The sequence below is a fragment of the Ochotona princeps genome, chromosome 24 (genome assembly GCF_030435755.1).
Source record: "Ochotona princeps isolate mOchPri1 chromosome 24, mOchPri1.hap1, whole genome shotgun sequence".
NCBI classification, from domain to species: Eukaryota; Metazoa; Chordata; class Mammalia; order Lagomorpha; family Ochotonidae; genus Ochotona; species Ochotona princeps.
The window spans coordinates 20,227,936-20,253,604 of NC_080855.1; the positions used below are offsets into that span (position 1 = coordinate 20,227,936).

Here is a 25,669-nt window from a genome sequence, read left to right on the forward strand (position 1 = left end):
AAGGGGGCTGAGCCAAGCTGCAGGGCATCCCCTTGCTAAAGGAATCTGTATGTGAGTTTGGGGTGCTGGGTATGGCACTGAGGTTGCTGCCTGGTCTCCCAGGTCCCGTTTTGGAGTCCCTGGGCTCTGGCCCTAGCTCTGCTTGCAATTCTGGCTTCCTGCGATTATGTACCTGGAGGCAGCAGATGATGGTTCAAGTACTCGGTCCTTGCCACCCAACCAGGAGACCTGGATGGAATTCTGGGCACTCCGGCCTGACTGCTGCAGGCGTTTGGACAGTGAACCAGCGGATGGGTGATCTCTGTTTCTGTCTCTCCACCTTTCAAGTGAAATACGTACATAAATAAACAAAAAGAATCTCATTTAATTTAAAAGAGTTTTTTCAGCCTTACTGGAATGTATATCATATACTGGAGTGTGTACCATACCGTTTACCCATTTACAATGTCCTGTTCAGTAGCTTTGAGTATCATTGTGACAGTCTATATCCGGTGTCAGACCATTTTTCTCATGCCCAAAGAAGCCCAGTACCCCTCACCCCTTTTTTAATGTATGTACAGAAACAAAGAAAGAACTACGGGTGTCTTCCTATTGTTCTTGGATCATGCTACAGATTCAACAGGTCATTGGAGTCCTTAAGGATCTATCTGGTCCATGGTTTGCTTTTTGTTTGTTTATTTGCTTGTTTGGCTCTACAACCGTTGCTGTAGGCATTTCCTCTTGGGGGATGCTTGAGGAATTTCTAGGTCTTTTGCCGCCTTCTCCCTTACTGGATTCTACCAACAGTTGTACAAAACCTCTAAGTTCATGGGTACAGTAAGATAGCCACTCAGCCCTGTTTGGCACGGTGGTACTCCCCCCTCACAGGCTCTGCCTTTATTTGCTGCCACATTTAATATCAGCCCTTTTCTGCCCCCCAGGAGGGGAGAGTGAGGCTGACCCAGAGTTGAAGTTTCTTAAAGTCTGTAGGAGTGAGAACAATATGAAGGGAACAGCATATTTATATTCTCCACCCTGTGAGCCTAACAGCTCATGTTTCAAAAGGGAGGCCTGAGTGAGAAACTGGGTGTTCCTGGGGCCTGGGGTGCTGCCGGAGTGGCAATTGCCAGTGCTAATGGTTAGCTAAAAATCCAAGCCACAGCCCCTAGGCCACAGGAGTTGCACAGCTACCACCCGCCCAACTGGAGTGTTTCCGGAAGCCTGTGATGCTGAGGATGATGATGATGGCTATCACATTTGTTTTTATTTACTTTTGTTTCGTACTCTGGAGTTTTGAAGAACAATACCTTTATGTTCCCTAGATGGGGTTGTGTTTTCCTTGGCTCCTGTGGTATGCAAGATGACTTCTCCCACTTCACAGCTGAGTTTTAGAACCAGGAAGTATTAGAGCTGGCAGGGCCTTCAGCGTCATCTAACCCACTGATCGTTTGGTTTCTTAACTCTGATTTATACTTGCAATAACTGAATGCATGCTCATTGTATAAAAATCTATATATGCAGATGTTTCAGGGGTGGGGAACCTTTATTCTACCAGGGGTCATTCACAGACCATGCAGAATTATCAACTTGAACAAATCAGCCTGCTATGAGTTTATTTAGTTTCGAGTGCCACCTGCAGCTGACTTGGCAGGACCAGACCACATGATTTTCACTGGTCTTAAGTAGCCTGTGGGCTAAACATTCCCTGCCCCTGGTTTGCATAAAACTGAAGTGTCCCGGGTCTGGCTTCTAACCCCATCTCTCCCCTGAGATAACCACAATGTCAGTTTGGTGTAAACCACTTTTCAGGCCTCTCTCTCTCTCTCTCTCTCTCTTTCTCTCTGTCTCTGTGTCTCTCTTTGATGCATTTGCATGTAAGTATGCCATGCTATATCTTCCCCCACACACTCATCCTTAGAAAATACATGGCATTGCTCTTTTACTCCAGTAAGCAGTACCCAGAAGCTGTTTCCTTGTATAGCTTGCTTTTTTCACCCTAGACTGTAGATCTAGAAATGATCTGCTCGGAACTTCATCCTCTTTAGTGCCTGCGTCCAAGTAGACCATGTGTCTCTAACCATCCCCTGCGCATGGCAGGTGGTTTGTGCTGCTTGACCATGGAAGCATTTATGTACTAAATGTCTGGTTCATCTTGCCCAGGTGCCCCTGGTATATTAGTCTGTTTTCCTTTCCTTCTTTCAGGATTTTCTTTATTTGAAAGGCAGGCAGCAAGAGAGCTTTCATCTGCTAGTTCCCCAAATAACTGAAACAGCCAAGGCTGGGCCAAGCTAAACTCCTTCTAGGTTCCCCCATGTGGGCAGGAAGGACCAAACACTTGGGCCAACTTCCACTGCTTTCCCAGGTGCACTAACAGGGAGCTGGATTGGAAGCAGAGCAGCTGGATCTCGACCCAGCACTTCCATACAGGATATAGACATCCCAAGAGGTGGCCAAAGCTGCTGTACTGCAGTGCTTTGGCCGCCATTCGGCTGTTTTCTGTTGCTATAATGACATATGAGAGGCTGAGTGGTTTATGAAGAAAAGAAGTTTATTTCCCTTGCAGTTCAAGAGGGGTAGTGGAATGGTGTGGCTTCTGGTGTAGAACTTACTCTGTGTCAGCTCATGCTGCAAAAGCTGAAGGGAAGCCATCGTGTGCAGAAGAGTGTGTGTCCAGGTCAGTGTTGTGTCTCAGCAGGTTCTGCTGCCACCCGCGTCACTAGCAGCCCATATGGGTGCCAGTTTAAAACTTTGGCAGTGGGGCCCGGTGGCATGGCCTAGCGGCTAAAGTCCTCGTCTTGAAAGCCCCAGGATCCCATATGGGTGCCGGTTCTAATCCTGGCAGCTCCACTTCCCATCCAGCTCCCTGCTTGTGGCCGGGGAAAGCAGTCGAGGACGGCCCAAAGCATTGGGACCCTGCACCCGCATGGGAGACCTGGAAGAGGTTCCTGGTCCTGGCATCGGATCGGCGCAGCACCGGCCCATTGTGGCTCACTTGGGGAGTGAAACATCGTATGGAAGATCTTCCTCTCTGTATATCCGGCTTTCCAATAACAATAAAATCTTTAAAAAAAAAAAAAAAACTTTGGCAGTGGAATATGGCCTAAGTGCTTGGGTTCCTGCCACCCACATCTCCATCCAGGGTTCCTGGCTTCGTCGTGGCCCAGTCTCAGCCATTATAGCCACTTGGGGAGTGAGCCAGCAGGTGGATGATCTGTGTCACTCTTTCTCTCTATAACTTTGCCTTTCAAATAAATGAATCTTCTAGAGGGAAAGAGGGAAGGAAGGCAGGAAGAAGAGTGTCTGGCAGATGGGAAGGAGACTAACCTGCTTCCTAATTAGCCCTCTCATGACTTATCCCGTCTCAGGAGCCCCAGCTCATTGGCACAGGTCTGCTCCAAGCTCAGATCTGAGTTTGTCCAGACAGCCTTGTTTCATCTGTAAGAGTGGTGCCCCCATGATCTGATCCTGTTCCACTGGACTGTACCCCTAAAAGTGTGGGTCTGTCTCAGCCAACACTGAGGACCAAGCTGTGACCCTCTGGGGAAGAGCAGCAAGCACTGTCCAAACCCCATTTGGGTAGGTGATGGCAATAACTGTGTTATGTCAGTGTAAGACAAGGTTCCTGACCCCTGTCAGATGGCTCTCAAAGGTGGTGGTACCAACTCCCATCCTCTCCAGGGCCCGAGAGGATCCACTTGTCCGTACTCCGTCAGCTCACCTTTGCTGGACAGAGTAACTCCTGCAGGGGACTGTTACCTCCATGAGCCATTATTGCAGATACAGGGACTGTGAAAGAATTTGCCCCCCACCCTCCCCAAAGCCAGGACCTTTGTCATTCTGTGTTCTGGCTCTGCTTCTCATCCCAGCTTCCTGCTAATGCACGTTAGGAGGCATCGGGGGATGGCCCCAGTCGTTGGGTCCCTGCCATCCACGTGGGAGACCTGGATGGAATTTCCGGCTTGCAGCTTCAGCCTAGCTCTGGTCATTGTAGGCAGTTGAACCAGGGGATGGTTATGCTGTCTCTTTCCTTCTTTTGTCTCTCTCTCTTTTTCAAATAAATTAAATAATTAACTAATTAAAAAAGCATTAAACCGACTTTTTGTTTGTCTGACACGAGTCTTTTCTGACTTTGGAACCAGTGTAATCTTAGCTCTGTGAAGCACACACCACCTAATTCTGAAATTCGAGTGCTTTCTTTCTTGGCTGTTTCCTGGTCCAGTGCCAGGGCATGTGGCCAACAACTGACTTCTGCTGATAATCCTCTGTGTGCACACGGCCCCCGGGGCTGGATGGCTCAGGCAGTGTGGAGAGGGGCCTCACAGATGGGGGTCTCAATACCTGTGTGGACGTGCTCAGAGGAGCCGCTGTTACCCCTCCCTTCTCTGCAGGTTCTTGCACCATCCTTATCATTCCCAGCAGCTCAGATACAAGAGGAGACTGGCACTGAAGTCCCGGGCTGGAAATGCAGGGAGTGTCTGGGCTGTCAGTCTGTCTGCCGTGGGATTAATCAGTGACAAGCTCAGAGGCTTACACCAGCAATGACAAGTTTGTGGCGCTGGAGAATTAGGCAAGCGTTAAAGCAGGTTGCAGCTAACTTGCAGGTTTTACAATGACTTGATGTAATGGCTGGGTTACAAAACGTCTGTGGCTGATTGACTTGCTGCTGCTTGTAACTCAGGAGAACTAGAGTTCAGTTTCTAGAGTTCAGTCACATTTCTCCAGAATAAGTCTGATCTTGAAGAAATGTGCAAAGCTACTGACATGAGGATGTGTCTGGGACACAGCTTGTGCTCAGAAATGTTGGTGACTACCTGGTTCGCTTTGGCCGCAGGTCGGGCACCTATACATGCAGGTACACTTACACGTTATGTATGTGTAACCCCAGAAAGGAAGTGAGGCTAGCAGGCAGTCTCTACAGTGACGTGGGATGACACCCCAAACCCACAGTAAATTGAGTGGAAGAAGCTGCAGGGCAGAATTTGTGACAGTCTCGCTGCACTTGAGTGCATTTCTATGGAGCTGGCAGTGTTTAGCCTTGTGGCTAGGCTTCCTGTGTCCCGTGCCGGAGTGTCTGGGTTTGTCTGCCTGCTGCAGCTTGGGACCCCAGCTTCCTGCCTGCTGCAGGCATCAAGCCACAGCTTCAGAGATTGCATTTTTTAATGTATTGAAGTGTGAGAATCCCAACTGGAGGCTTAACCACCATGCCAGTAGTCACCCTCTATGAAAGTTTTAAACTCCCCTTGCTCTTCTAATATGGTTCTGATCCTACAGTAAAAATGCAGTCTGGGTGGATGGCACGTGGTAGACCTGACTCTGTTTTGTCTTTGGTATCTTTGAGTTTGTTTCATTGAGCCTAAACCAGCTGACACATTAGAAGAAGACAAAATGGGCTTCATCTCCCTGAGTTTTGCAGAAAGCAGAGTGCCTCAGCAGGGAGCCTCAGACCTTGCAAATATCCTGCGAGGCCCAGCTCCTCTGCCTGGGTCTTCTCTCCCTTGAGCAGGACCCCTGCTGGGAGTGGGACTGTGGGGCAGAACCTGGGGAACTGGACTCCCATAGATCCTGGCTGGGCCTGGGATAAGCCATGCAGTTGGGCTGCCTGAGGGGTGCCTATGGGGGTGCAAGGAGATATGGCATTGTTGTCCCTTGAGCTCCCTACCATCTTAAAGCTACTGCCATGGGCCTGCTGCACCCAGTCAGTGTCCAGTCCACCCTCCATCCCCTGTCGTGCCGCTGGAAGTGGAGGCAGGACTGGAACCCCGGCAATCTGATAGGGAATATGGGTGAGTATTCCCAGCAGTGGCGTAGCGCGTGGCATCCCAGCACTCACTTCTTTGGTCGTTCTAGTGCCTTGCCAGATTGCCTCATAGGAGAGGGTGGTGTGCAACTGATGGTACATGTAGATGCCTGTTACCCTCATCCCGGCCACACTTGCTGAGAGAGGTCCAAACTTGGGAAGGTGTCTGCAATCTGAGTGCAAGGTGCAGGAGAGAGTGGTGTCTGGTGCTCATGCTTACTGGGATCACAGGCGAAGTGGGGTCTAGTAAAGCTGCGTCACTTCTGCTCAAACGAAGTCTGTGTCCCCTGAGGGCAAAGGAGGGTCTTTGGGGAGCTGCATTCCTGAAAGTGTCTGCTGTTCAGGGCTGCCGTCCACTTCTCCAGCGGAAAGAGCCAGTGTGGGAACAGGCCGGGCTGCGCCTGGTCTGGGCCTCACACTCCCTTTGCTTCTGCAGGAAGCCTGGAAGCATGCGATCGAGAAGGCCAAGCACATGCCGGACCCCTGGGCCGAGTTCCACCTGGAGGACATCGCCACTGAGCGTGCCACTCGCCACAGGTCAGCAGCTCGGCTGGGGGCCTCGAGGAGCCCCTGGCCGCATGGCTGCTGCTCCCGCCCACAGTCAGCGAGGCCCAAGTGCCCTCTGGGGGTCAGGGAGGAGGGAGAGCTACAGTTTGAGCATCCCTAAGCCCCACATCAGAAATGATCCCAAATCCGGAACTTTCAGATTAAACACATGACGCTCAGCACAGTTCAGATATGGGGACATTTCAGATTTCGGGTTCTTGCATTAGGGATACTGAGGCAGTGGATTCTACGCAGATATTCTAAAATCCAGTCATTTAGGATAAGGGATACTCAGTTTGGTGGCACAGCAGCTACTGCCTACGTGTTCGTGGATGTGGAAGGCATTAAGTGTCATCTCAGGGTCCCTCCAGGGTGCATGGCAGCCAGGCCGGGCTGAACGGTGCCGCAGGACGGCCTCCTCTGGGGCTCCGTGCAGGGGCAGCTTGGGAATCCAGGCCGCGCCTGTCCTGGGGCTGCAGTGCCTCAGCACACGGCTCCTGCACTGCTGCCAAGAGCTTGTGGCCCAGGAAACAACATCACTTTTGTATGTATTTTACTAGCGAGACCTAGTTACTTGCCGCTCCCAACTATGGAGGACTTTTTTGTTTTGTGTTCTTATTTGTTTGAAAGACAGAGAGATCTCTTCCATCTGCTACTTCACTCCCCAAATGCCTATACTTGGGAGGGGAGGGAAGCCTGGACCTCAGTTGGGTCTCTTTTGAGCGCAATAGGGACCTAACTATGTGGGCTGTTCCTTGGCTGCCACCTCCAGGGTACACATTAGAAGGAAGCTGGGATCCAAAGCTGAGTCGGGACTTGAACCTGTGCACCCTCATATGCTCTGAGCAGCATCTTGGTTTTTGGTTTTTGTTTTAAGATTTGTTTGGGGCCAGCGAATGGCACAGCAAGCTAGTCCTCCACCCTGTGATGTCGGGATCCCAAATAGGCACTGGTTTATGTCCCGACTGCTCCATTTCCAATCCAGCTCTCTGTTTATGGCTTGGGAAATCAGCAAAGCCATCGCCCAAAGTCTTGCACCCATGTGGGAGCCCTGGAAGAAGCTCCTGGCTCCTGGCTTCAGATCAGCAAAGCTCCAGCTGTTGCAGCCTTTTGGGGAGTGAACCCATGAATTGAAGACCTTCTCTCTCTTGTAAATCTGCCATCTAAGTGAAAAAACGAACAAATCTTGGGGGATAAAAAAGTTAGTGACATAGGAAGCGAGGAAGAAACAAGAGAGATCTTCTATCCTCAAGTTCACTCCTAAAGCAGCTGCCAACAGCCCCAGCTGGGCCAGGCCAAAGACGGGAGCCTAGAACTTCATCCAAGCCTTCCATGTGGGTGGCAATGGCCCATGTGGGTGTGGGGGACGACATCTTTGGCTGCTTTCCCAGGTGCATTAGGAGGGACCTGGATTGGAAGTGGATATGCCAGCACTTGAACCAGTGCCTTTATGGGAGGCTGGTGTTTCAGGTGCAGACTAACCTACTATGCTGTAATACCAGCCCCCTAAGCAACATTTAAACTGCTGTGCCATACACCTGCCCCCTACATTACTGCTCCTGCCCCACTCCTAGATCTTTGGTCTGTTCCCCACAGCCAGGATCAGCCTGTGGGAGTCCCCCACGGGGCGTTGTGAGCTCTGTTCTCTCCACTGCAAGAGCTGGGTGACAGCTAGCTGTTGACACACGGCTACCAGGCTGAGGTCACCCGGCCAACAGCCAGCCCCTAGGGACTGCCAGGCTGGGAAAATAGGATCCATATGGCGGGCTGGCTCTCTGTGTCCCCAGGCTCAGCTGGGAACTCAGACCAGGACAGCTGGCCTCTCTGTTGCCCAAGGTGGCCGACTCCTCTTGCCCTGGCTGCCAGCGGCGGATGCCAGGCATCGCTAAGATCACCTGAGATTCCCTAACAGGTGTCTACCTATTTTCATTTCCATGTTCAGCTTTTAGAGACTTCTGGTGCAGGCTGGCCCTTGCTGGGGACAGATTTTATGTGCCTGCGGTTCAGACCCAGGCTGATGAAGACTATGGCACTTGTTTGAAGCAGCCTGTGTTGGCATCGTGCCCCTTGGGCAGGCTGCTTTACCTCGCTGAGCCTCACGTAGCCTGTCTGGAACATGAGGACAGGAACCACAGCAGCTGCTCAGGGGAAGGTGGAGTGAAGTGAGCTGGGTGGGCTCTGGTAACCTCCTGCTCTTACTGTTTGGTGGCTGTGCACGCCAAGCAGGGTCCATCCCCCGCTGCCTGCCTCTCGGTTTGGAGGGGAGGCAGCATGATTTCCTTTACCTTGGTCTCTGTGTGATAATAGTAGCAATCCTTGCTGTTATTTCCAGGGCACAGAGCTTGCCATGGACTGGCTATAGGCAGGTGTGCACCCCAAAGAACCTTCTCTCTCTGCGCCCAGGAAAGTCCCCTGCCTGTTAGTCCTCATCTCCATCAACACCCAGGGCTGGAAATGTTCTGGAATTTTCCCAGCTGAGGGTGGGCCGGGGAAGAGAGCTAAGAACACCTCAGCCCTGGGGAGAGTTCTAGGCTTTGAGGATTCACCAGGCTAAAGAACTTTCCCACTGGGAAAACCTGTTAGAGGCCCCAGCAGGACCGGGGGCAGGTTTTTTCCTGAGGGAGAGGAGAGATGGATATGTTCCAGAACTTTCCCACCCCTGTCTGCCATGGGTGTGCACCCAGCAGGCACCACCCTGGTTGACATAGAGGCAGGCCCTCCCCGCCCTGGCTTGCACCAGGGCAGCTGTTACTTCTTGGTGAGGTTTAGTGAGGTTTTGAGGGTCCCATTGCCTCTCTGGGGTGCACCATTTGTGACGTAGACCAGTTAGCTTGAGGATGTTGGGCATTCACTTGTTCACCCACATTTGCGTATTAAACCTCTGCACATGCCAGGCCTGGTCATTGGCAAGACAGACCTGGGTCTGCATTCACAGGCCTGGGGGGAGCTGGATGCAGAACAACCTGCAGAGGGCAGTGCGCCAAGCACCAGGGATGTGCAACAAATGAGGGTGGGGTGGAGAGGAGCTGCACGGGGTTGGCGGGTGTGTTCACAGCCCAGGAAATGGGGGTGGGGCAGAAAGGGGCCGTATCCACCTTCTTCCGGGAGCCTAGGCCGGGGTACAGCACCGCATCACAAGGCTGTACCCTGAGGTGGGCTGTCGTCCTTGCAGGTACAACGCTGTCACTGGGGAGTGGCTCCAAGATGAAGTTTTCATCAAGATGGCGTATCAGGTGAGCAGGGCCCTGGGGCTCTGGGGGGCTCTGGGGGGCTCTGGGGGGATCTGGAGGTAGGGGGGCAGACCTCAGGCTGATTCTAGTGTGCGTACCCTCCCTTCCACTTTATTATTTCAACTTTGGGGTTCCCTTGTACTTCTTTATTGTATTTTTATGACCAGTGTATTGAGTTCTGATTCACATACCATACAGCTCACCTACTTGAAATGTACAATTCAGTGGTTTTCAGTGTATCACAGAGCAGTGGGGCCCTTGCCATGTTGCCCATAACTGGGGTCCAGGCCAGTCCGAACCCTATTTGAGAACATTTTGCTCCTCCCAGATGAATCCTTTGCCTGTTATAACTACTCTCCCATTCCCTCAGCTCCCCAGCCCTGGACACTCTTCTTTATTTTTTTAACTTTTATATATTTATTTTAATTTTATTTGAAAGCCACAGAAAGAGACCACACAGGGTGGTAGCTCCTCTACCCACCACCCTACTGCTGCCTAGAGATCTTCTGTCCACGGGTTCACTCCCCCAAAAACCTACAAGAGCTAGGACGTGGCCATGGGAAAACTAGGAGCTAGGATCTCCATCCAGGTCTCCCATATGGATGATAGGGACTCAGCATTAGCCTCCCAGGTGTATTAGCAGGATGTTAGATCTGAAGTGGAGCAGCCAGGACTTGAACCTGCATCCCAGAAGGAATGCAAACATACCAGGAAACATGCTAACTGCTGTGGCAAATGCCCGCTGCAGTGCTTTCTGCCTGTTCCAGGCATTTCCCATGCTAAGACATCACTCATCACATGACCATCCTCAGGGGACACAACATGGACAGTGCACCCCAGGAATCTCTCACTGATCATTTCCCCTACCCCCGGGTGAGCACTGGTCAGGATCCTGTGCCCTGGACCAGCTTTGCCGGTTTCTGTATGCATGTGTGGTGTTTAAAAATACATTTATTTATTTGGAGATGGGCAGAGGGAAGGGGGTGGGGGAGGCCTCCCAAATGCCTGCAGTAGCCAGGAGCTGGGAACTCAATCCAGGTGTCCCACGTGGGTGTCAGGGACCCAATTTCTTGAACTGTCAGCACCACCTCCCAGGGTGTGCATTAGCAGGAAGCTGGAGTCAGGAGCTGGGGCTGCTACTCACACCCAGGTTCCCCAGAGTGGGGTGTGGAATCTTCATCCTTGGCTGAATGCCCACCCCAGTTCGTGGTTTTTTGGGTCCATCCTCTTTGCTCTGTGGTTTGCATTCCCCCTCATTGCTATGTAGTATTTCACACAGTGCATAGACTGGGTTGATTGAGTGAGTGCATGGACTCTTGTCTGTTGCAGACAAGGCTACAGAAACACCTCCCAACATGCACAATCCCTGCCCTCCACATCCACTGTCCCGGAGCTTTAGGTTGTAGGGCCCAGCGGCTTTGGTGCTGGGTTGCAGAGGGGGAAGGATGCCCCTGAAGTTTTAAGACTGACATGAGGGCTGGGGCAAAGATTTGGTTGTTGGAGGGGAACCCTCCACCCAGTGGGGCCGAACGGTGTCTGTGCCTTGTCTTTCAGCCCTTCGGCCGTGGAGCGATGAGGGAGTGCTTCAGGACGTAAGTAACTCTGCCTTGCACTTGGGGGAGCCCTGCCCAGACTCCCCCAGTCACTGAGGAGCAGGGGCTTTGGAACATTTTGGGTCAAGGGTTGGATAGAGACAGGGGTCTTCTTGTAATTCAAGTTCGTTCTCCACCTGGATTCCCTTGGACTACATCCTGGGGCTCAGGAAGAAGATACCCCAGTAGCCTCTACTCTTGATGTTTGGAGGTCAAGAGAAATGGGGCAAGGACACATTTAACAGTGACCCCCTGCTGGCCCCTCCCAGGTGTTTAAAGAATCAATGGAGCAAGAAAGGCCCTCCCACCTCCTGCCGTCTTTTCCCTGACTCTACCTAGTCAAACTGGGACTGAGTTCCCAGGCAGAAACCCCTGCCCGTTCACTTCCCCAGGAAGAAGCTCTCTAACTTCCTGCACACCCAGCAGTGGAAGGGGGCTTCCAACTACGTGGCCAAGCGCTACATTGAGCCCGTGGACAGGGACGTGTACTTTGAAGATGTGCGTTTGCAGATGGAGGCCAAGCTGTGGGGAGAGGAATATAACCGGCACAAGCCCCCCAAGCAGGTGCGTGGCTCCCCTACCCAGAACCTGCCACACCAGGACAGCAGGACATAGCCGTGCCAGTCACCAGCTTCCTCCAGCTGGTGCCATTCCCTGACTTATTGAGTGTGGCAGGCCACATGACCCCTCTAGGGAGAGTCATTCATTCTCAGAAGCAGAGCTCTGAGCTCATGGTGTTTTTTTAATCCCTATTTGTAGATGGAATCCATTCAGGTTTTTTGTTTGTTTGTTTGTTTGTTTGTTTTTGGCAGATGACAGAAATCCAGTCACTCTGACTTAACCCAGAAAGAGAATTCATTGTTATATGCAACCAGAAAACCGAGCTGGTTGCAGGCATGGCTGAATCCAGAACCCACCTGAGATTGCCAGAAATCTTCTTCCATCCCTAGCTTGGGTGTTCTGTGTGTTGGCTTCACTCTCTACTCTTGTGGAGACATGTCAGTCCCTGAACGGGCTCCCTGCTCGTCTTCTCAGCAACTTAGTTGGTTGCTAGGACAACACCTGTTTTCCTGGAAGTTCCCTTAAGAGTCTCAGAACTAGGTTTCATGGGCTTGGACTAGGCCAGATTCCTATTGCAGGAGCCAATCACAAAATGGCCAGGGGAGTGAGAATATGCAAATTTGCCAGGCATAGGTCTCAGCCTACCAGGAATGTAGGCATTCCGTGCACATCCCATGCAGTAAGATTTGCAGAAGAGATGGCTTTCTAAGAAGTGGGGAATGGCTGCTATATCCACTCCCTGGGGAACCTAGGCCTCAGAGAGATTCAATGACCTGCGTAACCCAGCAGGGGTGGAGCCAGGGCTCCAGGCTTTCCAGGCTGCCTGTGAGCCCGACTGTTGAGCAGAATTTCCCCAGTGCCCCATGCCTCTGTCCTCCCTGACTTCACACTTCGCTTTCCTGCTGTTGGAGCACCCACCAGCTGCTGCAAGGTGCTGGTTCCTGGGCGCCTCAGGAAAACCGTATTTCCAGGAAGCCAGCAGGATGCATTGAGCTGCTGTTTAGGACCGTTGATTAAATCTGCTTGGGGTGGACACGAGGAGCTGTGTCCATCTCAGTAATTGGCTACACTCTGGCCTCATCTCCTTTCTTTTCCTCCCTGAGCTTGTTCCTATCTCAAGACCTTAAAAAAAAAAAAAAAGATTTCTTTGAAAGACAGAATGACAGAGAGGAAGAAGAGGAAGAGAGAGAGAAATCTTGCATCCCTGTTATTCCCCAGGTGGACATCATGCAGATGTGCATCATCGAGTTAAAGGAGCGGCCAGGCAAGCCCCTCTTCCACCTGGAGCACTACATCGAGGGCAAGTACATCAAGTACAACTCCAACTCTGGCTTCGTCCGCGATGACAACATCCGCCTGACACCACAGGTGAGGTCCTGGGCTCTTGCGGCTGACGTGTCCACACTGCACCCTCCACCCACCTGGGCTTTTCTTGGTGGGAGTGTGGTAATCAGCTCTTAGGGAGGAGGGTCCCTGTGAGTATGGGGTCTCATATCCACTAGAGGACCCTCAGACCCTTTGAGGGCAATCCAAGGAAACGCCTGTAGCAGAACATCTATCCCCCTGGGCCAGATTCTGTTAGCAGATCCAAGGTCCCATCCTGTCAGGTAGGTCTCCTTTATCATCTCCTCACAGCTACTCCTTAGGAGAAAGCCATCCCCCCAACCCTGGTGTGGGCATAGTTGGGGTGCTGGTCCCCAACCCAGGGACTGGCCAACATCCATCCACAGTCCACAGTCTCACAAGCACCTTGTTCTTCCTGCCCCTCCCACTGCACTTCACAGGCCTTCAGCCACTTCACGTTCGAGCGCTCCGGCCATCAGCTGATTGTCGTGGACATCCAGGGTGTCGGCGACCTCTACACTGACCCACAGATCCACACGGAAACGGGCACTGACTTTGGAGATGGCAACCTAGGTGGGTGGAGGAAACCACCCTGTTTCTATCGAAACCGAGGTTCTCCCCCATTTGCTGCCCCCAAAGTCTCAGGGCTCTTTGGACACCAAGGCAACAGCTGACGTGACACCAAGGTCACTGAGGTTGGAGCTGGGGTTTTCTGACCCTTCTAGCCTAGCACACATTGTGCCTGCTCTAGCCAGCTCCCTGGAGCCCAGTAATGCCACCTTCTCTGCAAATGCTCCAGACACCCCTTTCTGCCCACAGGTGTGCGGGGCATGGCCCTCTTCTTCCATTCTCACGCCTGCAACCGGATTTGCAAGAGCATGGGCCTCGCTCCCTTCGACCTCTCGCCACGGGAGCAGGATGCGGTGAACCAGAACACCAAGCTTCTGGTGGGTGCGGCAGCCCCTTCCGTCATCTGAGTAGCCAGCAAGCCCTTCTGTGCTGTGTGATGGGAGCCAAGCCCTGCAGTGGCATCCGTTCCCACTGTGCCCCAACACACTGAGGGTCCCTGTGATAGAACAGGTGACTGCTTGGGGGTGGGACCATTAGTGAGGAGGACGGGCAGGTAGAGGCAGTGAGAGGAGGTGCATGTTGTGTCTGTGTGTGAAGTGATGATGAGTGACTGGGCTCAGACCTGGCTCTCCCAGCCTCCTGCCATGCCCAGCCTTTGCCCAGTCCCTGGACAAAGCAGTGTTGGCAGGGACCAGCTTGGGATCTGAACTTTATGAGATGCCAGCTCAGAGCTATAGAGTGGTCAGTGTGTTTGGCAACGCTAACTGTCAGGCCCTGTGAGCTTCATCCCATCTGCCTCTTCTTGGAAGCCTTGGGTATACCCCCCGCCAACGTTTTCCTAGATTTGGGTCTGCCCTGAATCAGGAGCCATGGCTGAAAGGGCATCAGGATTACAGGGAGGTTCCTCAGGGGGTACCAGTGTGACACAAGTGTTCCTATTACTGTCCACAGCAATCAGCCAAGACCATCTTAAGGGGCACAGAGGAAAAGTGTGGGAGCCCGCGGGTCAGGACCCTATCTGGGAGCCGGCCTCCTCTGCTCCTTCGCCTCTCTGAGAACTCTGGAGATGAGAACATGAGTGATGTGACCTTTGACTCGCTCCCTTCCTCCCCATCCTCGGCCACGCCGCACAGCCAGAAGCTGGAGCACCTCCGTGAGTGTGTGGGCCCTGGGTGCTGGCCAGGGAGGGCACGGGCACCAGGTAGAGCAGAGATAAACTGGCTTTCTTTTATGTTAGAAAATCAGTCATGCTAACCACAAAGGCTCATGGCCTAGATGGTTTTATAGATAACTTCTCTGAATTAACTTTTAAATTTTTTTTAAGATGTATATATTTTTATTGGAAAGGCAGATATACAGAAAGAAGAAGAGGCAGAGAAAAAGATCTCCTGTCTGCTGGGTCACTCCCCAAGTGGCCCCAACGGCTAGATCTTAGCCGATCTGAAGCCAAAGCCAGGAACTTCTTCGGGGTCTCCCACGCGGGTGCAGGGTCCCAAAGCTTTGAGTCGTCCTTGACTTCTTTCCCAGGCCACAAGCAGGGAGCTAGAAGGGAAGTGGAGCAGCTGGGACACGAACTGGTACCCATGTGGGATGCTTGCATGTGTAAGGTGAGGATTTAGCTACTAGGCTAATTGTGCCAGACCCCTTTCAGTTTTTTGTTTTGTTTGTTGTTGTTGTTGAAACTAACAAAACCCTAATACCAGAGGTGTGCCAACTTGGTGGAAGAGGCAGGAGAAATATATTCTGCTTGCTGGTTCATTCTCACGATGGCTTCAATGACCAGTGCTGGGTCAGACCAGACAGGAGCTTCCTCTGGGTCTCCCACATGGGTGACAGGGATCTAGATGCTTGGGCCATCCTCCATTGCTTTTCTCAGACTGTGAGCAGGGAGTGGATCAGAAGTAGAGCAGCCAGGACATGAACCCGTGCCCGCAGGGGGAGCAGACATCACAAGTGGTGGTATTACCCGTTATGCCACTACACTGGCTCCAATAGTGTGTAAATTTCAAATAAATTACTGACAAATAAGAACTGGTATAGGTCGAGTGTGTGTTCCTTTCTACAAAGTGTCTGGACCAGAAGCATCTCAGATTTCAGATTTTTCTAGATTTCAGCGTATTTGGATTGAAGTTCCTGGTTAAGCATCCCTAATATGAACATCTGAAACCTGAAACTTAAAGCCAAAATTTTAGATTTTTTTTTGGAGCATTTTTGATTTCCAATGAGGGCTGTTCAACAACTTTTTAAAAAGTCGCAGGGTGTTCACAGGAATCTGAAGGGTGATCATCATCAGAAAATCCACTCTTGTCATTGGACAGGTCCGAGGATGGAAATGGCGTCATTGTTTCTGAACTTGGCATGATGTGAACACTAACTAGGTCATCAGAAAAGAGGAGTGGCAGGGTCGACTCCCGGCCTTGACGCTGCTTGGGCCCAGATGTGCACTTGTTTTGCTCCATTCAGAATACACCTTGTCCACACGGGCGGCTAGCACACCACAAGACTAAGTGCAGTACAGGGCTGGCATTGTGGTGCCGTGGGCTAAGATGCTGCCTGTGAATGCCAGCATCCTATATGAATGTGGGTTTGAGTTCTGGATGTTCCACTTCTTTTTTTTTTGCATATATCTATTTGAAAGGCAGATATACAGATAAAAGAGACAGATTTTTCTTCCACTGGTTCACTCCCTCAGTGGCCACAATGGCCAGGCAGAGCTAAGCCGATCAGAAGCCAAGAACCCGGAGCTTCTTCCAGGTCTCCCAGATGTTGGATCCTAGGGCTTTGACTATGCTCCTCTGCTTTTCCACGCCGCAAGCAGGGAGCTGGATGGAAAGTTTAGTAGGTGGGACAAGAACTGGTGTCCATGGGCCCGGCGGCGTGGCCCAAGTCCTCGCCTTGAAAGCCCCAGGATCCCATATGGGCGCCGGTTCTAATCCCGGCAGCTCCACTTCCCATTCAGCTCCCTGCTTGTGGCCTGGGAAAAGCAGTTGAGGACGGCCCAATGCATTGGGACCCTGCACCCGCGTGGGAGACCCGGAAGAGGTTTCAGGTTCCCAGCTTTGGATCGGCGCGTATCGGCCTGTTGTGGCTCACTTGGGGAGTGAATCATCGGACGGAAGATCTTCCTCTCTGTCTCTCCTCTTCTGTGTATATCTGGCTGTAATAAAATGAATAAATCTTTAAAAAAAAAAAAAAGAACTTGTGTCCATATGGGAAGCTGACATCCAAGCAGAGGATTAGCTTGCTATGCCACCATGCTGGACCCTGGCAATTCTATTCTAATCCAGCACCATGCTAATGCACTTAGGGGAGAAAGCAGCAGAAAATGGACCAAGTCCATGGGCCCCTACCACCCACATGAAAGACCCAGCTAGAGTTCTAGGCTCCCGACTGGCCGGGCCCAGTTCTGGCCATTGCAGCCATTTGGGAAGTGAATCAGCAGTTAGAAAATCTCTTTCTGTCTCTGCCTTTCTCTCTGAGGATCTGTCTCTCCCTTCCCCTCTGTCACTTTGGTATTCAAATAAATAAAAATAACTTTTTTAAAGCCTAGTTGCATCTCACAGCTCGGAGCAGGCATGTAAGTGACTCTGCCACCTGACTGGCAGATTTGCAATAAGTTTTCCATGAGAAACTGTGGTCCCAGCACCAAAAGCTTTGCTCTTTCATTTTGTCCATTTAAAAATTAGATGTAGGAGCAGAGATTAAATCACTAATTGGGATTCCCACATCCCATACTGGGGTACCCGAGTTCAAGTGCTGGTTTTGTCTCTCGGCTTAAGCTTCATCTTAATGCAGACTTCAGGAGAGTGTGGGTGATGATTCCAGTAACTGGGGTCCCATCAACTGCATGAGGAGGCTGGCTGGAATTTCCGGGCCTCAGCCTCAGCCGTAGCCTAATCCATCACGGCTATTTAGGGAATGAATCAAAAGGTGAGAGCTGTTTCTTCCCTTCTCCATAGGCCTCTCAAAATAATAATGGAAATAATGATAAACAATAGAGGCTTATTGGCAGGTGTGATTCATGCAAACCACAGGTTGGTCTTGCGACTGTTCCAGAAGTAGAGCCAGGACATTCTCTCTGTTTCTCTCTGTGCAGATTGGCCAGTGTTCAGTGACCTAGATAACATGGCACCCAGAGACCAAGACCATCTGGACAACCACCGGGTGAGTGGGGAGGTGGAGCAGGGATGGCTGTAACCCCCAGGGGTGAGGTAAGATGAGTGGGAACCCAGGCTTAATCTTTGATCCAGCCAGGTCTGCCCTGGGCACTGCCAGGAGGTTGCAGGTGAATCCTAACTTCTGGTCCAAGGCAGAGCTTTCTTCAGGTGGAGCTGGGTCCCCACAGACCCAGAGGTGATGAGAGGAACTTCAATCACCATCTTTAAGTACAACTTTCTGGTGAATGCCAGGCTCAATCCTGGCTTGGCTGGGGACACTTGTGTGTGGCCTGTTGAGTTGTGGAACCCCTGGCTGGGCCACAGATGTGGAGCAGCCATGGTGCTGTGGGGTTGCATGAACTGTTCATTTCCTGCGGCCTCAGGTTGATTAATTGCTAAGAAATGGAAGACATCAGAGTTGCAGTCACACAGCATCTGTTGTGGGGGCAAATGAAAACTTCAGAAGACTCTGGTGAAACAGACTTCACAGAAGTGTCTCATTTGCTCAGAGCCTAAGCTATATGTTTATCTGAAAAGCAGAGTTACACTGAGAGAAGGAGAGACAGAGAGATCTCCAATCTTCTGGTTCCCCAATGGCCACAATGGCCAGGACGGGTCCAGCCCAAAGTCAGGAGCCTGGAACTGCACCCAGGTCTTGCTCATAGGTAGCAGGGGCTCAAGCACTTGCGCCATCTTCTGCCTTCCCAGGTGCATAGCAGGGACCTGGATTGGAAGTGGAGCAGCCAGGACTTGAACCAGCATCCATATGGATGCCGACATCACAGGTGGCAGCTTTTACTCACTGCAGCACCCCACCAACCCCAGGACAAGCTCATTATAAATTATAATCCACAGACTTAGGGTGTAACCTCACTTTATCTTCAGGCTGCTTTGAGTCAGTGCTGTCTTGAGTCCCCATAGCGGGGGCGGAGGCCTAGAGAGGCCCACAGCTGTCCATGGTATGTCCTAACTGGCATGTTGCAGGGCCAGCATCCAGGCCTGGGGAGGCTGGTTTCACAGCCCAAGCTCCTTGCTGGTATTTGTGCTGCTCTTTGAGCCTCTAACCATCTAGGGGCAGGAAGAAGCAGGTGTGCAGTGACGTGATGGGACAGAAGGGACACAAAATGGTCGGGGTGTCCAAATGCAGCACTGCCATGAGCTACTCGGAAGACCACTGACCCTCTGACCGTCTTCTCCCCTACAGGACTCAGAGAACAGTGGGGACAGTGGCTACCCCAGTGAGAAGCGAAGCGAACTGGACGACCCTGAGCCCCGAGACCACGTAAGGACCCACCCCTCCTAACACTGAGATGTGAAAGTAGAATCCCTTGTGGCATCATTTCTCCAGAAGGATCAAAAACTAGAGGGGGGCCCAAGAACACAGTGGGTCAGTTAATAGACCAGATTACCCAAGCACTAATAAGTGCAGGGCAGCAGATAAAATGGGGTGGTGGGACCAGCAGGGGGGCTGGGATATAAGGTACAAAGTGGCAGAGAGACCCTGTCTTGAGCCTGGGTCTTGGGTTGCTGAGCGGAGCACACAGGGTTACTGGCTGACCCAGCCCTCCCATAGCCTCTCTGTGAGAATGGCCTCGAGCTGTATGCATGTCACCATGTGCCAAAGTCAAGCCCATGCACACTGACCAGTGTCACTGGGCGGCCTCTGCTCTCAGTCTAATGACTGGGAGTAAACACACTTGGGGGAGTACGTGCCAGAGAAAGGGCCTGGCCCACTGCCCCGGTGACTTTGTGCCCAGAGCCCGTGCCCATGAATCAGTTCCTGCTATTGACTCAGGGCGAGGACAGGAAGGCCGGAGGATCTGCACCCAAGCCCTTTCCTCCTGCCTGTCAGCCAGCACCGCTGCTGCTTGACAGATAAGCGACCAACCAAGAGGAGAGCTGGGGCAGCTCCCCAGGAAGGCCCAAGGGTCATATGGGTGGGCCAGGCCAGTTCCTGGGAAGGGCCCTGTTGAGATCACTCCATCTCTGCCTTCCTGCAGGGCCACTCCAACGGGAACCGGAGGTATGAGTCTGATGAAGACAGCCTGGGCAGCACCGGAAGGGTAATGCCACCCTGCCAGGCACCCCAGCCACTTCCCTTTCCCACACTCTGCTCCTGTGCCGCTCCATACAGGTCTGCCTCTTACACATACACAAGGAAGGTTTTGCAAGGTGGAATCCCCTTGGGCAATTCTAGAGGCCTGTCCAAGGCAGGAGTTGGGGTTATGGTTGATGGATGGGGCTCCATGTCCTGGAGCGAGGTGAATCCTACTGCAGTTCACCTGCTGAGGTGCTGGCCCCAGGCGCTCTTACTGTGTAACTCACATCTCCCAGCTGCCGATGAAGACTAGCCATCTTCATCTCCATTCCACTTGGGTGCCAACAGAAATCTGATGTGGCCTTCCCCAGGCTACCTGCTCGTGCCGGCAGAGTGTCCTTTATCCAAATTGCATGGGGACAGAAGTGTTTCCTATTTCAGGTTTTGGAATATTAGCATAAATAAACATTGTGAGAGGTCTTGGAGTGAGAACTCAGCTTTAAACAGGAAATTCATTTCTGTTTCACGTATACCTTATATCAAGGGACTTCAGAAAGCTCAAGGGGGGTTGCAAAAGCTGTGCCCAACCAACATGTTAGGTGATGGTTCTTGCTGGGCAAGTCCAGACAAGGCTAGCGCTGTGGCCTGCATGCCCTCTGACTCACCACCATGTGTACCAGCACGGTCTCCCAGCCAGGTGTTCCTCCCAAAATTCTACCTGCTGTCCAAGCCCGGACCTCCACACCCACCTCTCTACAGGAGTCTTCCATGGGCACCTTTGACTTTAGTGTCTCGGAACATGGATGATCACCCAGCTGGGTCAGGATCTTTTCAGCTCAGGGTGGAGTGGGCATGCTGAGTGGCAGCACCATGGGCATTGGGGGCTGCTTGCTGTGTTGTGTGTGCTGCGGTGTGCACGGTTGGGTGGCTGGTGTACACGTGGGTGCACACAGCTGGTGGACTCTGCGGATGGTATGTGTATTCTCAGCCCATTTCCCGCAGTCACCTGTCAATGCCACCCGTGCCACTGTGGACATTCCTAGAGGGTGATGAAGTGGACTTACTGGGAGGTCTCTCGAGTCACCCTCTGCATGTGTTTGGCATGGGGAACTAGGCAAAGGAGGTGGTGGAGGGTGAAACCACATAACTGGAGCCAGGTGGATAAATGGGTGCTTGTTTGAGTTGAGCTAGCCGCTAGCTGCTTCCACACATTCTCTTGCAGCAGTCTCTTAGCAGGTGTGAGCCAGCGGAGTTGGAATGATGAGAATTCATAAAAGCTGACACTGTAACAGTTTGCCGCCCTCCCTCTTGCTGGCCAGGCTCCTGTGGAGTACAGGGACTGCTGACAGCCGTGTGGATGCATCTGTCCCTGGCCCCCTCCTCTCCCGGCAGGTCTGCGTGGAGAAGTGGAATCTACTCAACCCTTCCCGCCTCCACCTGCCGAGGCCTTCAGCCGTGGCCCTGGAAGTGCAAAGGCTCAATGCTCTGGACCTGGAGAAGAAGATTGGGAAGTCTGTTCTGGGAAAGGTATTGGTGCTGCCCATTTCTGAGGCCTGTACACTAGCCTGCTGCCACCCCTCCCAACACCCTCGCTTCCTCCTGCAGCTCGGGCTGGGGAGGCAGATGGCTTTGGCCTTGCTGACAGCCAAGACCAACAGCATTGTCTATGTGGCAGGTCCATCTAGCCATGGTGCGCTACCACGAAGGTGGGCGATTCTGCGACAGGGAAGAGGAGTGGGACCGTGAGTCAGCTGTCTTCCATCTGGAGCACGCAGCTGACCTGGGCGAGCTGGAGGCCATCGTGGGCCTGGGCCTCATGTACACGCAGCTGCCCCACCACATCCTGGCCGAGGTGTCCCTGGAGGTGAGGGAGCAGTGTGCACCCCACAGGAACCAGGCCATAGCTGGGGGCTCCACAATCCTTTATCTGCCTTCCCTGAAAGTCATTTACCTGCCTCCCTTCCCCCACACCCAGATACAGCTCAGACATTGCACGTTTGCGCAGGGACCGTGCTCATCTGTGTTCCTCCAGGTTTAGTGTGTGTGCTACCAAAGCCAGCACAAGCCAGGCTGTTCCCAACTTGGGGCTCCACCCCCACCTTCCCCGGTGACATTTAGTAATCTTGTTTTAAAATTTATTTATTTATTTATTTATTGAAGAGTTATAGAGACAGAAGAAAAGAACATCTTCCATCCTCTGACTCACTCCCTGAATGGTCAAAATAGCCAGAACTGGGCTGGTGTGAAGCTGGAAGCCATGAGCTTCTCCTAGGTCTTCCACACGGATGCAGGGGCCCAAAGACTTGAGCGCTTCTCCTCTGTTTTCCCAGCCGTCAGCAGGCAGCTGGATCTGAAGTGGAGTGGCCGGGACTCACACTGGCACACGTGTGAGGTGATGGCCTTGCAGGTGGTGGCTTTACCAACAGTGTCACAAAGCTTGCCCCAGAGAGTATTTTTTTAATTATTCAAGTTGATTTGCTTTTATTTATTTGAAAGGCAGAGAGAGAAGAGAGTGCTTCCATTTACTGGTTCTTTCTGGATTCCCATAAGAATCAGGGCTGGGCCAGGGCAAAGCCAGGAACCAGGGGCTTCATTGGTTCCCCCATTAATAGGTGTAAGGTTAGCGGCCTGCTCTCGCTGGAGTTTCATTCTTTTCTACCCCATCCCATGGTTTGAATTGCCAGGAGACAGAAGAGAATAAAACAAAAGGCTTCGACTACTTACTGAAGGCAGCAGAAGCTGGCGACAGACAGTCCATGATCCTGGTGGCTCGGGCTTTTGACACCGGCCAGAACCTCAGCCCAGAAAGGTACTGTAGCTGTCTCTCAGGTAGAGCCAGTGGGAACCTGGGTTCTGGGGGTGGGGTTGGGCTCCAGCCTGCAACCTCCCCACTCCCAGTACCAGTCCAGGAGCCACAGGCCCTCATTTGCATTGGTTCATGATGTAAAATGGGAGTGTGCAGAGTCTACAAAAAGCTCATGGGAAGTGGGTATTGAGAAAACTCTGTGCATGGGCTCCAAAATTTGTTTGAGCCAGAATGAACTTATATTTTAGTTCAATTTTCCAATTTATTTTATTTATTTGAAAGGCAGAATGATGGAGGACGGAGGTGGACGGTGGGGTGAAGTGAGAGGGAGAAAGATCCCCCATCCACTGGTTTACTTCCCAAATGGTTGTAGTGGCCAGGACTGGGCCAGGCAGAAGCCAGGGCCCTTGAACTCCATCTGGATTTCCCATGTGGGTGCAGGGGCCCAAGCATTTTGGCCATTTTCTGCTGCTTTCCGAGGCGCATTTGCAAGCAGCTGGATCAGAAGAGGAGCAGCTGGAACTTACACCAGTGCTCATGTAAGATGCTAGGATCCCAGGCAACAGCTTAACAGGCGTGCTGCAACACTGAACCCTTGCTTGTTTATGTTGATTCATTCAACAGACACTTCTGAAACTTGCCTTGTTTGCAGCAATAAATAAAATAGACCAAGCCCGTCATCTCGGGGCATCAGGTCTAACTGAGGGAGATCCCAGTAAACAGGGAGAAGTGAAGATTGTAGTGATAGTGAGAAAGAGGGTGTTTGAGGACGGTGTCTCTGATGAGGTGACATCTGGGTTGAGACCGGAGTGGTGAGGAGCCTGTGTGGAATGACTGAAGAGTATTCCGAAGCATGGGGATGGCAGGTGCAAAGCCAGAGGCAGGCAGGAGCCAGCGTGTCTGGGCAGCACAGCAGCCCCAGCTTGGAGGAGACTGACGGGAGCTGGGACTGGAGGCCAGGGATTGGAATGAGAACTCATAAAAGCTGGGGCTGTAAGGGTTTGTTGGTCAGGTGGATGTCAGGGGAGGCGTGACCGCGGGGAAGGGACAGTGAGTCCTGCCAGGGCTTGGGAGGCCTGTGAGCTATGATGTGTGTCCCTCTCCCCTGCTCTTCTCTTCATTGTTGCTCATATCATGTTCGCCCAGAGGGAGTGAGCCCGCTGCCCTGCTGGCCCTGTATTCTGGGTTGTGTGGCTTTGCCTGGCACCTGCCTGTACTCAGGGTGGTTTGGCCAGAGCTCAGCTGTGTCAGGAGGAAAAGCTGGAGATAGAAGGACTGAGCCAGAGGAAGGGTGAGCCTTGCGCTGGGCTGGGGGACAGGCACAGTGGACAGTGCAAGCCAAGTGTGTGATGGGGCCAGATGGGTACAGTTGGGGGACTCCTGCGGGGGAGCCCAAGGGACAAGACCCATCTCAAACCCAAGGGACAGGGCAACTTCACCTGGTCACCTTGATGCCCACCCATGGGGTGCTTTCATGCAGTCTAGAAAAATGGCCCTTCCTCGAGATGCCCTGCCTCTACCTGTTGGAAAATTGGGTTAGACCAGGAAGCGATATGCCTGTTGTCTGAGTATGTAAACTCACAGAACACAGGTGACCATTCAACAAGGTGGCCTTGGGGTGCTCTGGATCACGAACCAGAGGCCGTAACCCTGCTGGGATCCTGTACTCGCCCCTCCACTAGATGGCGCTCCACCTTCCCACCCCACTCACCTTAACATCTCTCCTTCCCTCTGCCTCTCCTGGATAGGTGCCGAGACTGGCAGGAGGCCCTGCACTGGTACAGCTCCGCGCTGGAGATGACGGACTGCGATGAGGGTGGGGAGTATGATGGCGTGCAGGATGAGCCCCGCCATGCGCTGCTGGCCAGAGAGGCTGAGATGCTGTTTGCAGGCGGCTGCGGCCTGGCCAAAGACCCTCAGAAATCAGGTGGGGCTGGTGGGATGGAGTTGGGCGGGGCAGGATGCAGCCACTACTCCACAAGAATTAATTAGGTCAGGACCCCAGGGTGTGTCTCTTTGCCCAAGAGGGACCTCTGTCAACAACCTGGTGTGCAGATGATGAACATTCTGATTTTAACAGTCACAGGATTGGCTCCTGACCCCATGCCTGCAGCTCCTAACTGCAGTTCCCACATGCTGGGAGCAGGTGTTGAATTTTGCTGTTATGAGGCCACACCCCACATCGGAGTACCTAGAACTGGTGCCGTCTGGCTCCCGACTCCAGCTTCTGCTATTCCTGGGGGGAGGCAGGGCTGGCTGTGGTGTCTGCCTTCCCCCACCCGTGGCAGAGCTGAGTTTCATTCCAGCTCCCAGCCATGCCGCTGCCTGTTTTGGCTAATTCAAGCCTGTGAGTTGACAGACAGGGTTGTGCTCGCTTTCTCTTCCTGTGCCTCTCGAATAAATCTGTCTAATTTTTTTTTTTAATTTCAGAGAAAGATGTATGTATAGTAGACAGGTACAGATTTTTTTTTTTTTATCATCATGACCTAAACAGCAGTGTGCCACAGTGTATTAGGTATTACAAGTAATCTGGAGATGACGTAAAGATACAGGCGAATGTGCGCAGCCATTAGCAGATGCTGTAAGTACTTCTTATACAAGGTCCCGAGGACCCATGAAGATCTAGGAACCCAGGGATGCCAGAGTTTGACTGTACATTAAGTTGTTTTTAATTTTTTTAAGTTAAAAAATGAGTTAAAATTTTTATGAGGTAAAATTCCACCATCTTTTTTTTTTTTAAATGCGTTTTGTTTTATTTGAAAGACAGAATTACACACCAAGAGAGGTCTTCCTTCTGCTGATTCACTCCCCAAATGGCTGCAACAGCCAAAGCTGAGCCAATCTGAAACCAGGAGCCAGGAGATCTTTCTGTGTGTCTTCCTCTCTCTGTGTCTCCCCTCTGTTTTTCAATTAAATAAAATAAGTCTGTTTTTTTTTTTTAATGGGAAATATAAAGTAGTATGTGCTGATGTAAAAAAACAGGAAAGAAATCTCCCCCATCAAAATATTTAAAAATCATCCAATGACCCCCACATCACAAGATACAAAA

At 52.0% G+C, this 25,669-nt stretch overlaps 1 protein-coding gene across 1 annotated transcript in view; it reads left to right on the top strand.

The window, feature by feature from the left end:
• Positions 1-25,669, top strand: part of EEF2K (eukaryotic elongation factor 2 kinase) — a 45,732-nt gene that overhangs the window by 17,941 nt on the left and 2,122 nt on the right. The window contains exons 3-17 of the mRNA XM_058680256.1: positions 6,213-6,313; positions 9,495-9,555; positions 11,107-11,144; positions 11,537-11,708; positions 12,924-13,073; positions 13,490-13,622; positions 13,869-13,996; positions 14,571-14,772; positions 17,716-17,783; positions 18,981-19,058; positions 19,777-19,839; positions 21,207-21,341; positions 21,490-21,678; positions 22,499-22,623; positions 24,369-24,547. Of these exons, the coding sequence (XP_058536239.1) occupies positions 6,213-6,313; positions 9,495-9,555; positions 11,107-11,144; positions 11,537-11,708; positions 12,924-13,073; positions 13,490-13,622; positions 13,869-13,996; positions 14,571-14,772; positions 17,716-17,783; positions 18,981-19,058; positions 19,777-19,839; positions 21,207-21,341; positions 21,490-21,678; positions 22,499-22,623; positions 24,369-24,547 (1,822 nt within the window). The remainder of the gene's footprint in view (positions 1-6,212; positions 6,314-9,494; positions 9,556-11,106; positions 11,145-11,536; positions 11,709-12,923; positions 13,074-13,489; positions 13,623-13,868; positions 13,997-14,570; positions 14,773-17,715; positions 17,784-18,980; positions 19,059-19,776; positions 19,840-21,206; positions 21,342-21,489; positions 21,679-22,498; positions 22,624-24,368; positions 24,548-25,669) is intronic.